The sequence below is a fragment of the Musca vetustissima genome, unplaced genomic scaffold (assembly GCF_032173495.1).
Source record: "Musca vetustissima isolate MV318-11 ecotype Yass unplaced genomic scaffold, APGP_CSIRO_Mvet_v1 utg10141, whole genome shotgun sequence".
Classification (NCBI taxonomy): Eukaryota; Metazoa; Arthropoda; class Insecta; order Diptera; family Muscidae; genus Musca; species Musca vetustissima.
The window spans coordinates 1-17015 of NW_026882777.1; the positions used below are offsets into that span (position 1 = coordinate 1).

The window sequence follows — 17015 nt, forward strand, 5'->3', positions numbered from 1 at the left end:
TTGGAATTACGGGTTCTTAGAGGGTGGAATAAAAAATATATGCAGTAAATTTTGATACATGTTCAAGTTTAAACATAATCCTCATAAAAAAGTCCCACATCATCCCTTTTAACATTGTAACATCTGCAGACATTTATGTCTTTGAGACCTCCTGTTGATGCACAAATTTCATGGCTATCAACAATCTGTTGACTTCGGAAGTCATAACGGATTTCTTGCTAAGGTGGATTGTTGGGATAAAACAGCAGATATGATACCAGCAGGAACAGTATAGCCAACAACACATTTTGTTGCCTGACTGACAGCATCCTGCTCTCCCCGAGAATTGAACGGACTTGCCTATGGAGAAGCCTCTCACTGTCCGAGATGGAGTAGGGACGATGTTAGAGTAGAACTTTATTGCATCTGTAAACAGTTATGTCTTCGGACACCGCCATTTAATACAAACATGTCATGGCGTTAGATATCGACGATCTGTCGTATTACGATGTCCCAACAGATGTGTCGCGGAGGAATATCGGCCATCACTGTGTGATGTTTGGAATATCACGGCAAATAGCTTACCAGCAGGAATTGTCTAGTCAACAACACATTATGTTACCTGACTGACAGCATACCGCTCTCCTCATGTAGGTGATCGAACCTAGTCATCTGGTTGCTATTCGAAGGGCATTGTTTTCAGTTGTTTGCAAGGATGAAGACTGGGGCTGCACAATTAAGAATAAAACGATCGATGACCTTGTATGTCGTTACCAATGTTTCCTTATTATTGCCCCCGAGGTTTCAGTCAGAGCTTTTTAAACTTAGTTCCTAGCTTCCACCTTCTGGTTGGTGTAATTGACCTTCGGACATTTGGTGTTTAATGGTGCTGAAGAATCATCCATTTTACCAGTGGAAACCACGCCTTTTCCCCTGGGGAAAATCATCAGCATCCATAGCCAAATCAATGACTTCTTGACATCAGCATACTCACTTATCTCTCTTTTGAGATTATCGTAATTGGAGGAATCGCCATGGTTACCGTGTTATTAATCAGATGGGTATTCATGGTGTCATCCTCGTATCGTCAATGCAAACCAGTAAGGAAAGTAGTAAAGTCGGACGGGGCCAACTATATGATACCCTTCACCACTATGTGTGTATTTAAAAGATGCATCCTAACAAAAGATCCATTAACATGAAATTGGATGAACTAAAATATGTGACCTTTATCTAAACGTGAATCGACTTAGATCATAAAATAATTCAGATCAATGTATGCACGTTTTGTTCCTAATGGACATATTTTGGGTCCTACTTAAAATCGGACGAAACTATATGAAAGATACAACTAAATTTGGACGGATTTCAACAAAACATGACACACACTTGGCTAAACTATTTTAAGCACGTTGTGCAAAATAAATCCGAGCTGATTTCAGCAAAACTTTACACATGTTATGTTACACAAACTTTAGTACGTTGTGCAAAATTGTGTGGCAATCTGCCTAACTTTGGGTCTTAAAATTGGACAATTTTCAGCAACTTTATACACATCATTCTAGACTCAATTCTGTACGCAATGTCAAATTTCGTGCAAAATTTAATCGGGCAAAAATATATGGGAGCTATATCTAAATATGAACCCATTTCCACGAAACATAACACACATCATTCTAGACTTATTTCAGTACGCTATGCCAATTTTTTTCTAAATCGAAAGACATATAGGGTCGTTGGTACACCATCTACATTAAATCGGGCGAAAATATATATGGAGCTATACCTAAATCTGAACCGATTTCCACGAAACTTAACACACATCGTTCTAGGGTTTATTCAATTCGTTATGCCAAATTTCGTGCAAATCGGAAGATATATAGGGACTTTTGTACACCATTTACATGAAATCGGACGAAAATATATATATGGGAGCCATATCTAAATCTGAACCGATTTTTCCAATTTCAATAGGGTTCGTCCTTGGGCCAAATAGACTAGGTGTGCCAAATTTCATCCTATTTGGATAAGAAATGCGACCTGTACTTTGTTTACAATTTAACATGGACAGACAGACGGGCGGGCGGACGGACGGACGGACATGCATAAATCGACTTAGAAAATGATTCTATGCATATTCTCAAAAGGAACCAAGTGTCTACCTCGTTTCCTTCTGCATGTTACAAACATATGCACAAAAACATAATACCCTGTACCACCTGACTGAGACGGAAAGAAACCATTTCTTCTATCAGATATCAGGAGGTCTATCTCTCCAGACTTTGCAAAGTCCGGTCTAGAGTTGACGGTAGTCGATGACATTAGCGGAATAGTGGTAGGGTTTTACTAACGTTGTCCTCTCGACACCTCTCCTGTTGGCCAATTCTGGCCGTTTCTGGTCAATTGCTATCTTCAAACGGTCCAGTTGTTGACAGTAGAAATCAAAATTTAGCGTTTGGCCATATGGAAGCATATTTAGCGTATGGCCATATGGAAGCAAATCATAATATAAAAAAACCCTTCCATCCAAATGAATAGCTAAACCTTCCTGGTTTGGCCACCGTTTATGGTTCTTCACCGCTCTTTGACAACTATCGTTTTCGCATAGGGTTATCGTATGTGATCCATTTTTTATCTCCAGTTACCATCCGTTTAAGAAATCGGTCTATTTCCTTATTTCATATATTTTTGTATACCAATTACCATTATGGAATTGTAGCCATTAAAAGTCTATGCTTTAATCCTCTTAATACCAACACCAACTCATTATTCCCTTATCATTGGCCTCAATATGATTTGCCATCAAACAACAAAGATTTGGGTTGGTAACAAAAACAAAAAATATTCCAGAGAAAAAAAAAACAACAAAAAGAAATCTCTATTCAACTAAATATCCGTCTATTCATAACAAACAATCGACTGGCCACCACTAGTCTTCCGTCCATCTATTCATTCATTCATTCAACCAACAACAAGCAGCTATGAAACACCATCAATCCATTTATCCCGGCATTCAAATCCATACCAACCATCTGTCAATACTTATTATTCATACACTTCAATTCCGATGCTCCTCAGTTCAATAACATCATTGACTATTCAAAAAAAAAGAAAGAAAAACATTTGGATCCATGGCAAGTGTCAAAATATATAGACAGGAAGTATGAGAGAAAAAAAACTAACAAAAATCTAAACTCTGCAAAAATTCAAAAAATATTTTCTCTGGTACTTCTATTATGCCATGATTTAAGGCCAGTTCAGCAGCAGTGAAAACATAAAACAAACCATTTCAACCATAAACCAAAAGATTTGCAGTTGTACTCCAAAGGAAAGGGTGGGAAAAGAGATGGGAAGGGGAAAGAAGTGGAGTGGTCTAAAAAAATAATCATAAAATCCAAAAAAATGTAGAACGAAAATTCCAAGAAATGAGGCTATGATGCAAAATAGCCAACATAAATACTACCACATTCACCAGCTGCCACCTTCACCAGCTACCGCCTTCACCAGTTACCGCCTTCACCAGTTACCACCTTCACCAACATCACCATAATCAGGATGCATAACAGCAGCACCATTGAATTTTCATTTTACCTCAGCGCAAGGGCAATGGCTAACCTTTTTCATGCTAACTGCAATGGCAACGAATGCAAATGTTTGGTTGGTAGCAGTTGCTGCTCCTCCACCCACTAACCACCACTCAACCCAATTTATTTATGAAAAGTATCATTTCGCGTATTACTTAAGGTCCAGTTTCCTCAACGTCATCACAAGCCGGCACCTTCAGAGCCACTTGAACTTTGCATTCCAATTTTTTTTTTCTGTGTTCATTTTTTCCTTTTTTTTTTTTTTTGAAAAAAAAAAAATTATTTCCCCCCGTCCCTCTGAGATCCGTTGAATGTTAAAGTGAAAAATATTTCCCTTATTTGTCGTCGACAAGTGGAAATGTAAATACATTTTTCCGGTTTATTATTATTTTTTTCGTTGGCTTTGGTTTTTCTGTTGTTGTTGTTATGAAAATTGTCATTTCTTCGCCCACTTGTGTTTTCACCGTCTTCTGCTGGCATAGAAAACGTTTTATGGCGAGAGAGAAAAAAAATCAAGAATTCTTAGAAATATTTTTTTTTGCATTTTTCTGCCTTATTTGTATACCCTTCACCAAACCGTGGTACAGGGTATTATGTCTTTGTGCATATGTTTGTAACAGGCAAAAGGAATCGAGATAGACCCATGGTTCCTTTTGGGAATATGCATAGAATCACTTTCTGAGTCGATTTACGTATGTCCGTCCGTCCATGTGTTTTTGTTAACAAAGTGGAGTTCGCATTTATAATCCGATATGGATGAAATTTGGCACAGTTCACTTATTTGGCCCAAGGACGAACCCTATTGAAATTGGAGAAAATCGGTTCAGGTTTTGATATAGTTTCGTCCGATTTTATGTAAATGATGCACCAAGCTACCCAATGTTTGTCCGATTGGGACAAAACTTTGCACATCGCACTGAATCAGAATGTGTTGGAATCGGTTCAGATTTAGATATAGCTCCTATATATATAGTTGTCCGATTGTATGTGAATGATGCACCAAACTCCCAATATTTGTCCGATTTGGACAAAAATTTTCACAGAGTTCTGAATTAGGTTTAGACTGATGTCTGCGAAGTTTTGTTAAAATCGGTTCAGATTTAGATATAGCTCCCATATATTGTTTCGTCCGATTTAATGTAAATGATGCACCGATTGGGACAAAATTTTGCACAGCGCATTGAATCAGATCCATACTTATGTGTGTTGGAATCGGTTCAGATTTAGATATAGCTCCCATATATATAGTCGTCCGATTGTATGTGAATGATGCACCAATCTCCCAATATTTGTGCGATTGGGACAAAATTTTGCACAGAGTACTGAATTAGGTCCGGACTGATGTCTGCGAAGTTTACTTAAAATTGGTTCAGATTTAGATATAGCTCCCTTATATATTTTCGTCCGATTTTTTTTTGGCGAATGATACAACAAACTCACAATATTTGTCCGATTTGGACAAAAATTTGCACAGAGTTCTGAATTAGGTCCAGACTGATATCTGCGAAGTTTTGTTTAAATCGGTTCAGATTTAGATATAGCTCCCATATATAGTTTCGTCTGATTTTTTGGCGAATGATACAACAAACTCCCAATATTTGTCCGCTTTGGACAAAAATTTGCACAGAGTTCTGAATTAGGTCCAGACTAATGTATGAAATCGGTTCAGATTTAGATATAGCTCCCATATATATAGTCGTCCGAATGTATGTGAATGATGCACCAAACTCCCAATATTTGCCCGATTTGGACAAAAATTTGCACAGAGAAGACTGATGTCTGCTACGTTTTGTTAAAATCGGTTCAGATTTAGATATAGCTCCCTTATATATTTTCGTCCGATTTTTTTTTTTTTTTTTTTTTTTGTCGAATGATACAACAAACTCACAATATTAGTCCGATTGGGACAAAATTTTGAACAGAGTACTGATTTAGGTCCGGACTGATGTCTGCGAAGTTTAGTTAAAATCGGCTCAGATTTCAATATAGGTCTTATATATATTTTCGTTCGATTTTATGTAAATGGTGGTTACACGAAATTTGGCTGAGGGTATTAAATTGAATATAGTGATTACAAAAAAAGAAATGGTATATGCAACGGTTACTCAATTAGGTCCATTTGCTTATATATAGCTCCCATACATAATTTGAATGGATTTCATACAAATGGTACACCAAATAATCCATGTCTGTCCGTTTGACATGCAATTTTTCATTGATTTCAGAATGTTATGTGTAAGGGGGTTTTCAATTGGTTCAAATATTTATCTAGCAGAGCACATTTAACTTTGCCCGATTCCATCTCAATGGTCCTCCAAAGATTCTATGACCGTTCTACCTACAGGATATTGTAGATATTAACATGTCTTGCATGTACCCAAAGTGGTGAAGGGTGTCATATAGTCGGCCAGTCCGACTTTTGAACTTTCCTTACTGGTTTTATATTAGATTTGCATTTTACTTGAAGTTGAAGTGACAAAAATTCCAAGAATTCCTTGAATGTTCGTCATTTTGTGTCGATATGGCTATTTATGCTTGGCTAGTATTTTTTTTTCTTCTGTTGTTGTTGCAATGTACAATAGTGGTGTTGTGAACTCAAAAAACTGTAGAGAAGAAAAAACATTAAATATTTATAAGTCTATTAAATAAATCTCATAACTAGTGAGAAATGATAATGTAGTTGAAATGATATTATTGGTTATTGTGGTCTTGGTAAATGATCTGGAAATTATTATAATTTTTTTTATTGGAAAAAGGAGATGTTGAAATCAAATATTGAAAAATGAAAAATATTTCAATAGTAGCAAGATATGAACAAAAATTATCTTTTTAGTTGGTAACTTTAGAGTTAACAAAAAAATGCATGGACAATTTGACCTATGGTGAATTTTTCTTTCTGTGCTGTTATTATATTCTCTAAGGGCTTTTCAACCCATATGGAATTTTCCTCCCATCAACATCTTCTTGTACAGTATTATTATTTTTATATTTGAAAATAAAAAGAAATAAAATATATGCCTAATATTTTTTTTTTTTTTTTATTTGCCCCTTTCTTACAGATCCCCCAAATGATTATGTTGACCTTCGATGGTGCTGTCAATTTGAATAATTACGATCATTACTTGAAGATTTTCAACGGCAAACGTAAAAATCCTAATGGCTGCAACATTCGTGGTACCTTCTTCATGTCACATGAATATAGGTAAGTTTATTTTTTTTAATTAAACACAATTTACAATTAAAGAAAATTGTATTTGCAAACAAAATAAATAATTTTGATCATTGTTGTGCTCCACTGCGTATGAGTGATGAGTGGTGCACTTATTCTGTGAATGTGTATAACTCATACGCCTAGATGGCCTATTTGTTTTGCAATGTAAACGAATGTTACGTGAAAAGTATTATTCAGAAAAAGACCCAAAAAATCACATTTCTAAAGTAATGTCTTTGGTAATGGCCACTTATGTATATGCGTTTTTAAATTTTTACAAACTAGTGACAACAATTTTTCATAGAAATGGAGTAAAAGAAATGAAATAGAAGTCGACATTTTTAACGTGAAATATGGAAGAAAAAAAATAGAAAAACAAAGCCAAAAACATAGTGTGAATGTTTTAGCAAAAACATAAAAATGATAAACAATCTACTGCCCAAAATAAAGTCGTATATACAAGTCAAACAGTGATGACAATAACGAATATAAAAAAAATATCATGATTTGGACAAATATGTATTTAGAATATATGAAACCATGTAGTATACGTAATGTAGAAATTTGTATGGACCATGATATAGATAAATGTAGATCTCAATTACGCAACTCAAATTCAATGTTTGAACTGAAGTGATGGCATGAACTACCACAACACATTTCCTGATATTTTTAATCCTATATGGACCTCAATGGGCTCCTAATTTACCAAATAAACGGACATGATATATTTTGCAAATTGATTGCAACATTAATTAAAATCAAATGAATTTGCGCATATAAGGATCCTCTAATGAAAATTCTTTAAAAATCCACATTATATAGTATATTTTTTCTAATCCCACTTAAAAGGAAAAAAAACAAAAAAAAAATTTAAATAAATTAATTTTAGGAAATAAATTATTATAAAAGTCCACATAAAAATTCAGAAGAAAAACATAAGTTCATATAACATTGACGTTTAGTGTAAAGCAATTAATTTCAATAAATATAAAAAAACTCGACTAGTGGGGAAGGTGTAGTTTCAGATCAAAATTAATTTATAACCGACTATATGAAACACTTCATTACTTTGGGTATATACAATATTTATATATGACCAATATCCTTTTGATAGAATAGACATGGAATCCGACGAAATTAACTGCGTACTTAGATATTTGAATTAAATTAAAACACCCCATTTAAATTTATGAAAAATTTAATGTTAATGCTCCTCTTACATAAAATCGGACGAAGCTATATCTAAATCTGAATCGATTCCAACAAAACTTCGCATACATCAATCTGGATCTAATTCAGTACTCTGTGTAAAATTTTGCTTCAATCGGACAAATATTGGCAGTATAATGCTCCATTTACACAAAATCGGATGACACTATATATAGGAGTTATATCTAAATCTGTACCAATTTAAAACAAAACGTACACATCAATCAGGACATAATTCAGTACTATGTGCAAAATGTTCTCAATCGGACCAATAATGGGAGTTTGGTGTACCATTTACATAAAATTGGACGAAACTATATATGGAAGCTATATAATAATCTGAAACGATTATCTCCAATTTCAAAAGGGTTCGTCCTTGGGTCAAAAAAGTGACCTGTGCAAATTTTCATTAAAATCGGATCATAAATGCGCCCTGTACTTTGATCACAGGGCGGACATGAACAAATCGACTCAGAAAGTGACTCTATGCATATTCTCAAAAGGAACCATGGGTCTATCTCGATTTCTTTTTCTTATCACAAACAAATTCACATAACACCCTATACAGCAGTGTGGTACAGGGTATATCTCTAAAAAAGGGACGAATATAAAAAAATTGTGGGAGGAGATTTTTTACCAAATACGACTAAAAAATACCAAAATTTGGGGGCTATCTGGAAAAATAGACCTGTATTTATAATTTTTGCAGGGAGATTTCCTACCCAATAAGAACTCAAAGTATTAAATTACGGCCATTCAAAAAATACGATCAAACGCCCCAGGATACTGGAAATTTGGGGCACCGTTATATGGGGTCTACGAGAAAAAAGTGGACCCATATTTAAAATTTTTAGAAGAGAAATTTGGTATTCGGTTAAAAAACGCGCTCAAGAACCCTAAAATACCGAAAATTGAGGGGTACCCTTATATGGGAGCTATGCCTATAGCTATATATCCCATCTTCGAACTTGAACTGCCTGCAGACAAAAGCCAATTCTATGCCAGTGTGGAGAGCTACCTCAATTCGTTAGAGTGATTATAAAAGAGAGGCGGACAGATATGCCTAAATTGTCATTGTAATTTACGCTGATCAAGAATTCATATATATATATATATATATATAAAATTTCCTGATGTTCAAATCATAATTGAGGCCTCTGGAACAAAAACAGACCAGAAAACAGGCAGAAATAAAGTGTATGGCATTTGGCTATATTCGGACATACATGCAATTTCGTGGCGATTGGTCCATAACTGTGGCCTGTATCGTGTTAACCTCGAAGTGAGGCTCCAGCGAAATTCTCATGCAGTTTCTGTCGTTGGTCAGCTAAGTACTTCGCTTTGTTACAAGAGACATTTGGGTATGAAAGGTTTTTTGTATAGAAGCAATAGCTTCTGGGGAGAATATCCCAACAAAAAACTAAGGGAACTGATGAGGATCAGTGGCGTGATCCGAAACTATAGTCTTCCCTGCCTTACTCCTCGCCAAACAATGCCATACATTCCTCACTAATTTTTTTTTTCTTTTTTTAAACAACAAACTGGGATTCAGCCTGACTATTTTGCAAAAACAAAATGCAAATTATATCCCAAATAAACCGCCAACACTACTAAAAAATCTCCGTAAAATAAGGGTCTCTGAAAAACATATTTTTAATAAATCCGATCATATTAAGATCCCCAAAAAATAATTTTTAATAAATCCGAACTTGACAAAACCCCGCATTAAATAATTGCTCCTAAAAAGGGTCTATGAATATTTTTTATCCACATTATAAGAGTCCATCAAAACCTAATTAAACAAAAATTTCATCTTACAAGATCAATGGAATCAAATCAATAAAAAATCAATCTTTATGAAAAAATAATTTTTAAAATTCCACTTTCTAAGAGTCCACGAACAAATATATGAGAATCCACATATTCAAACAAACCCTTTTTACAAAAATCCACTATAAGCCAATCCTTGCTCTGAAGGGCCCGTTAAAGAAATATTTAAAAAAAAATCCATGTTTGTAAAGGTTCTTGCAAAACAAATTTAAATTAATCTCATCTTATAAGGTTTCGTGAAAAATATTTTTTCAATATTTGAAAGGCATCCTCCCTTGTAAAAATCCCTCCTATAAGAAAAAATATGGTTTAAGAATACCGCTTTCAATATGGAATAATAGACAAGGCAGAAATTTTGAGCTATATTTTTGTCCATTGCTTCTGCCTTTTCTAACTAACTGAATGAATGGCTATTTCCATGCGATGAACAGAAAATAGCCAGAACGATGGACAACGAAAAAAAAAATAAAACAAAAGAGAGGGAGAAATATTAAAAAATGATTAAATACATTTTTAACGGGAATACGAATTGAAATAAAAACCCCCCAGAAAAGAAATGAAAATAACTAAGCAGAAAAATTGAAACACCCAAATAAACAAAGACAAAAAAAACAAAGAGAAAAGCAAAAATAAACCGAAAAATAACTAAAGAATGAAATATTTCATAATTTTTTTGTTAGAGAGAATATCAGCTTTTTCTGCTTTTAGCATAGCCTGTTACGCCCTCGAAAAGAACTATGATTTAGTGGCACTTCTTTTTTTACAACAACTGCTGATGTTGTTATCTATTGCATTACTACTACATTTTTCTGCTTTGTATTCCTTTTGGTATTTCCTTGTTTTTCTTCTCGGCTAGTATTACAGTTGTTATGAAATTCCAAACAAAAACACAACACCATCAAGTGCTAAAGAAATGTTTTTATTTTGGGGAAATTTGTTTTCTTTGTAGTTGGCTTCTTATAAAGAATGTGGTTGGTTTTTTGTAGTTTATTTTTTCCTAATATTTTATAAGCATACCACAAAATACCCTTAAAAAATAATTTTAAATGCTTTTAACTATAATAAATTTGTCTAATTTATATTCTTCAACAACTTGTTTGGTAATTCGTTTAACTGGGCAACAAATTGAAAGAAATTTATTTTACTAAATTTTAATTTGATTGGTCAGTTAGTCAGTTCCGAGTGTGTGTGTATATGTGTGGTTATGTAAATTAAATAAATATTTTGCAATTAAATGTGAAAGAGAATAATTGAAGATGTAAGGGTGATTTTTTGTTGGTTGTACAAATGAACAACATAAAAATTGGTTTATTTTTAAATAATTTTTATGGACGAGACTGCTTTCCACGTCCAAACAGATTGTGGATTTTGTAAAAAAAAAATATTTTTCAGGAACTAGCCAAGGCGATGATTATTTTAATATTTTTTAAGAACCACTCAACAAGGACAAGAGTAAGGACAACTCAAGGTGTTGATTTTAAAAATTTTGTTACCAAGGACTTGGATTCCTTAAAAATTATTTTTTCAAGCATGAACACAAGGCGTAGATTTTTATAACCTACACAACTATGTTTTCAGGGTATTATAGATTTGTGCAGCCCCAAGAGTTTGTAAGGCCGCGAAATATTGGTCCTAGACCCACCTTTAAGTATAACAATCGTCATATCTCGACTAGCTGAGTCGATCTAGACATGTGTGTCCGTCCGTCCGTCTGTCCATTATAATTTGTAAATAGGATTCAGGCCACAGATATGGACCAATCTTCACGAAATTTTGCATGTAGGATGGGTTCGGCCCAATGAAGACCCCTATTGTTTTTGGTAAAGATCGTTTAATATTTATGGGATGAAATGGACTAAATACTTAATTTTTGTCGGTTTTTCTGGTCGTTCCGGAGGCCGCAATTATGTCCCAAACATTTTTACATGGAGAAGGCGAAATATTGGTCCTAGACCCACCTTTAAGTATACCAATCGTCATATCTCGACTAGCTGAGTCGATCTAGACATGTGTGTCCGTCCGTCCGTCTGTCCATTATAATTTATAAATAGGATACAGGCCACAGTTATGGACCAATCTTCACGAAATTTTGCATGTGGGATGGGTTCGGCCCAATGAAGACCCCTATATTTTGGTAAAGATCGTTTAATATTTAGGGGATGAAATGGACCAAATACTTAATTTTTGTTGGTTTTTCTGGTCGCTCCAGAGGCCAAAATTATGGCCCAAACATTTCGATTTTTTACATGGAGAAGGGAATCGGGCCAAAGAATAAGCAAGCATTTTTTGATAAAGATGGGTCAATATTTACCGGGTCAAATGGACACTGACTTTTGTGTGAAAAATTACAAAATTTGTATTCTATAGCGTATATATTTACTCCTGAAGGACATAGACCCGAGAAGTTGATAGTATATCCAAAAGGAGTTGTTGACCTTTGAATTGATGCCAATTATATTGTCGTATGTACTCGGATGTGGGAGTTACACGTAAATATTTACAGGTGCTTACGTATTCTGATATTATTTAGTAACCCATTATCACACTAGACGGCGGAAATATAGCGCTGATCGCTTTGAAATGTTCCATGAGGTTCCAGTTATGGTCAAGGACCATAATGCCTATAATTTTCGGTGATGATCAGATAAAAATATTGGAATGACGTGGACAGAAAACTTAATTGTTTGTGTTTTGTTTTTTTCAAGTCGATCTACAGGCAACAATTGAAAGCTTAACAGCAAAACATAACCCACGGTAAAGAGAATCTGGACAAGTATAGCCCTTGTCTACTGAATATTAGAAATATTTGTTGACATCTAGTCGGTCTAGAGGTTGCAAATATCGCGAAATATTGCCCAAGCTCTGAATATAGAACCATAGGAAGTTAGATTTTCGTCGAAGTTATGTAGGGTATGATATGATCGGCCCCGTCCGAATATACTGCTCCGCTCACTGGTTAATGAATATTTTTGTCAAGGACCAGTGCAAGGTGTGGATTTCTACATAATAGTTTTTCATTTTAAAGAATATTTTTTGAATGACCATGCAAGGTTTTTTGTGAACCAATACAAGGCTTTGATTGAATTTTTTAAAGAACATTTTTTCAAATCCATAGCATTGATTTTTTAAATAATATTTTTCGAGGCCTATCCAAGGCGTGAATCTTTTAAAAAATATTTTTCGAGGCCTATCCAAATTAGAAATACCATGAGGCCCTTAAAATTATAAAAAATATTTTTGATTTTGTTCATCCATCATATTTTTTTTTCTCGACATTTATTTGAAGTAGATTTCTAAAAACGTTTCTCCATTCTCCCAAACTCAGAAAGCATCTTGGCAAAGTGAAATATTTTTTGCTTAGAATTGGTTGCATCCGCACGTAATTTAATTTCAATCCTAAACCCAAAAAAATACATTTGCGGCACTACTTCACCACCTGCTCAATCTCAATCTATTTGTTGTGCAAAAGAGCTTGGTAAATAAGAACACAAGAAGGAAAAAACAATAGTCATTTCTTCTTTCTCCCAACCATTGTTTATTTCTCAAAAAACGAAAAGTTTTCAATAACTGAAGAAATGAATTTTGGCGTTCTTAGTCGAATAGTTGATTTAAAGTTTGTCAGGCAGGGATGACAATACCAAAATATTTTTCGGATGATATGGGCGAAAATTACATTTTCGTTCAGGATGTGGTATAATTTGAGTACAATATTGTCCATGATTTTAGGTTATGCTTATGGGTAATTAAAAAATTATTGAGTATAATTTTTGCAGCATTGCCCATATAGTAGACCGGAGACTTCTTAATTGACCTATTTTTAACCAAGTATACAACAACACATATCCACAATATATCCTTAATATATGTTGATTGGTTACTCTTCTGAACTATGTTCACCCTGAGTTGATACATTTTATTCCATATCTAAATCTCCAAATTTTTATTAACCTTTAGATCTCTTTTTGATAAAACTCCTCCTCGGAAATACCATATTTCCATCGATTATTTTCTCTTATTGCCTCCCCTATTACCACTCAGCTCACACCCATTGTTGTTCTTACCATCACCAACAACAGCAAAAACACCGCCGAAAGAACAATAATCCAAAATCTTCACCAAACCGAAATTTATGCAATTTCATTATATCAAACTGAAATATATTCAAATAAAATAAAAAAAAATGAAAAAAAGTCGGACGGGGCCGACTATATGATACCCTTCACCACTTTGAGTATATTCAACAGATGAATCCTAACAGATGTCCCATTTTTAAAGGACCAGTAAAATGAAATTGGAACCATAAACAAGTCATTCCGCAACCGATACTAAATTGTTCATTTGGTCAGATATAGAAGCTATATCTAAATCTGAACCGATTTCAGGAAACTTAACACACATCTATACCTAATTCATTACGCTGTGCCAAATTTAGTGCAATTCGAGAGATATATAGGGACTTTTGTGCACAATTTACCTTAAATCGGACGAAAATATATATGGGAGCTATATCCAAATCCGAACCGATTTTCAGGAAACTTAACACACATAATTCTAGACCTAATTCATTACGCTGTGCCAATTTTCGTGCAAAACGAGAGATATATAGGGACTTTGGTATACCATTTACATTAAATCGGACGGAAATATATATGTGAGCTATATATAAATCTGAACCGATTTTCAGGAAACTTAACACACATAATTCTAGACCTAATTTGTTACGCTGTGCCAAATTTCGTGCTTAAATCGACTCAAAAAGTGATTCTATTCATATTCTCAAAAGGAACCATGTGTCTGTCTCGTTTCCTTTTGCCTGTTACAAACATATGCACAAATACATAATACCCTGTACCACAGAGTATTATGTCTTTACCGAAAATGGCGGGTATCCTTATATGGGGGCTACCAGAAAAAATTGACCAATATTTATAATTTATAGTGGATAGATGTGCTACCTAATAAAAACTCGACGTACTAAATTACAGTCAATTTGGTAGAAAAATACGATCAGAACCCCCAAAATACCAAAAAATTGGAGGTAATCTTATATGGGGGCTTTCCGAAAAATGTACCTTTATTTATAATTTTTGGTACGGAGATTTGCTACTCAATAAGAACACAAAGTACTAAATTTCAGCGAATTCGGTCGAAAAATGCGATCAAGAACCTCAAAATACCGAACATTTGGGGGTACCCTCATATGGGAGCTATGCCTAAACGTGTACCCTTATATGGGAGCTATGCCTAAACGTGGACCGATTTTCTCCAATTTCAATAAGGTTCGTCCTTGGGCCAAATAAGTGACCTGTGCCAAATTCCATCCAAATCGGATCATAAATGCGACCTGTACTTTGTTAACAAAAATACATGGACGGACAGACGGACGGACAGACGGACATGTATAAATCGACTCAGAAAGTGATTCTATGCATATTCTCAAAAGGAACCATGGGTCTATCTCGATTATTTTTGCCTGTTACAAACATATGCATAAAGCCATAATACCCTGTACCACTGTACCAAATACAAACCAAAGTAACCGCTAAAACAAAATATATATTTTTTTTGCAAATTTTCCAATTGCCATTGTGTTGGTGTGTGAGTTTTTGAGCCAACAAATATAATTAACAATATTTTTACCACTCATACCCAAAAAAGAAAAACTCAACTGAAAATCTCATTGTTCAAGGTGTAGAAATTATTTCTCCGTGGTCAAATTAAACAACCAAAGCCAACAAAAGGAATAAAGTAATGGGGAAAAACAACAACAACGACAACAAAACCTGAAACATAAAAATTTGATTATGAATAGATAACTGGAAAATATTACCAAAAGACCACGAAATATAAATTTTCACCAAACAATTATTTGGTAGTAGTAGCAGTGGCAGTGGTGTATGGTTGTGTGGGGGAGTGTGCTGTGTGTACTTGGGAATGGAATCATTTGACTGTGAAATATGTTGCAGATGTTCAAGTACCGAATTAGATGGAAATTCTGTAGTGTTATTGTATTTGTTGTCGTTGTCGTTGTTTTCGGGTAATATTTGTAGTATAGTTTCGAAAACAATAGCTTAATCTGTATGTAAATATTTGCTTTTATTTATTTTTTGGTTTGTCTGCTAGAATTGTGAAAGCGTGAAATGTGGCCGCTGTTGTGATATTTTAATTCACAAGTTTTGTATTGCGAGAAGTATAAGAATAAATTGGGAAGGTGAAAAGAAAGAAAGGGACAGGTCGACAGACGTAATATCTTCCCTGATTACATATCGTATAGTTTTTTAAAAGAAAATTTAATTTTCATGACTGAGAGGTAGAAAAATAATAATTTGAAGGGTTTCAATACTTAGCAATATATTTAATTTCAAATATAATATTCAAATAAGATATTCAAATGAAAATTTTTGCTGCGATTAATAATTACAATATGCGACAAAATGAAGCTCATAGTGTAGGGGTTGGAAATTCCCTTTAAGTATCATATCCCTTTAATCGCCAAAGGTCAAGTTCGCTCAGCACCTGTCGCATCTATAGACCCATCGGCGCTCAAGTTTCCATGAAAGTCTGGATCGGTTAGTACGGACCACAATCTATATTTTTGTCTGATCCGATTATTACGAAATTTTATACTCTGAAGGGAAATCCCCATCCACCGAATAATCATGAATGTTTTGATGATAATTGAGTAACATTTGGCGGATAAAATGGTCTAACACTTTTTGTGAGAAAAGGACAAAACTTGCATATTGTACGGATTGTATTCACTGCAAAAAGGATGAAACGAAAGTTGTCAGTATATGAAAAAGAAATGGGAATGGGTAACATTTTTATGGTTTCAATTCCGGAGAAAAAATCATACTTGCCAAATGTCAATGGACATTTACATAGTATATGTTCAGTTGTTTCGAGCTCATCTTCATCCTCGGATTTTGGATTTTAGCGATCTCGTTCTGCAGTGACCAGTCATGATCCCTACCATATGATCTCCCTTTCCTTTGTGACAACAGCGAAGTAGTTCTACGTCGGCAAAACTCAGGCCTGATAGCCTTTGAAATTCTGCATCCTGATCGGAGATCCCTCCTCGTCGCCTGGAATTTAACTAAGATATCCAGTGATTGGGGATTTATAATTCATGGCAGTATGAGGCCCACTTCTGAGGGCCATAGTTTTTAGGAGCGATGCTAATCGTTGTACGCCTAAAA

General features: G+C 34.5%; 1 protein-coding gene across 1 annotated transcript in view; it reads left to right on the forward strand.

The window, feature by feature from the left end:
• Window positions 1-1013: 1013 nt before the first annotated feature.
• Window positions 1014-17015, forward strand: part of LOC133329455 (chitin deacetylase 1) — a 38989-nt gene continuing 22987 nt past the window's right edge. The window contains exons 1-2 of the mRNA XM_061537927.1: window positions 1014-1079; window positions 6623-6765. Of these exons, the coding sequence (XP_061393911.1) occupies window positions 1014-1079; window positions 6623-6765 (209 nt within the window). The remainder of the gene's footprint in view (window positions 1080-6622; window positions 6766-17015) is intronic.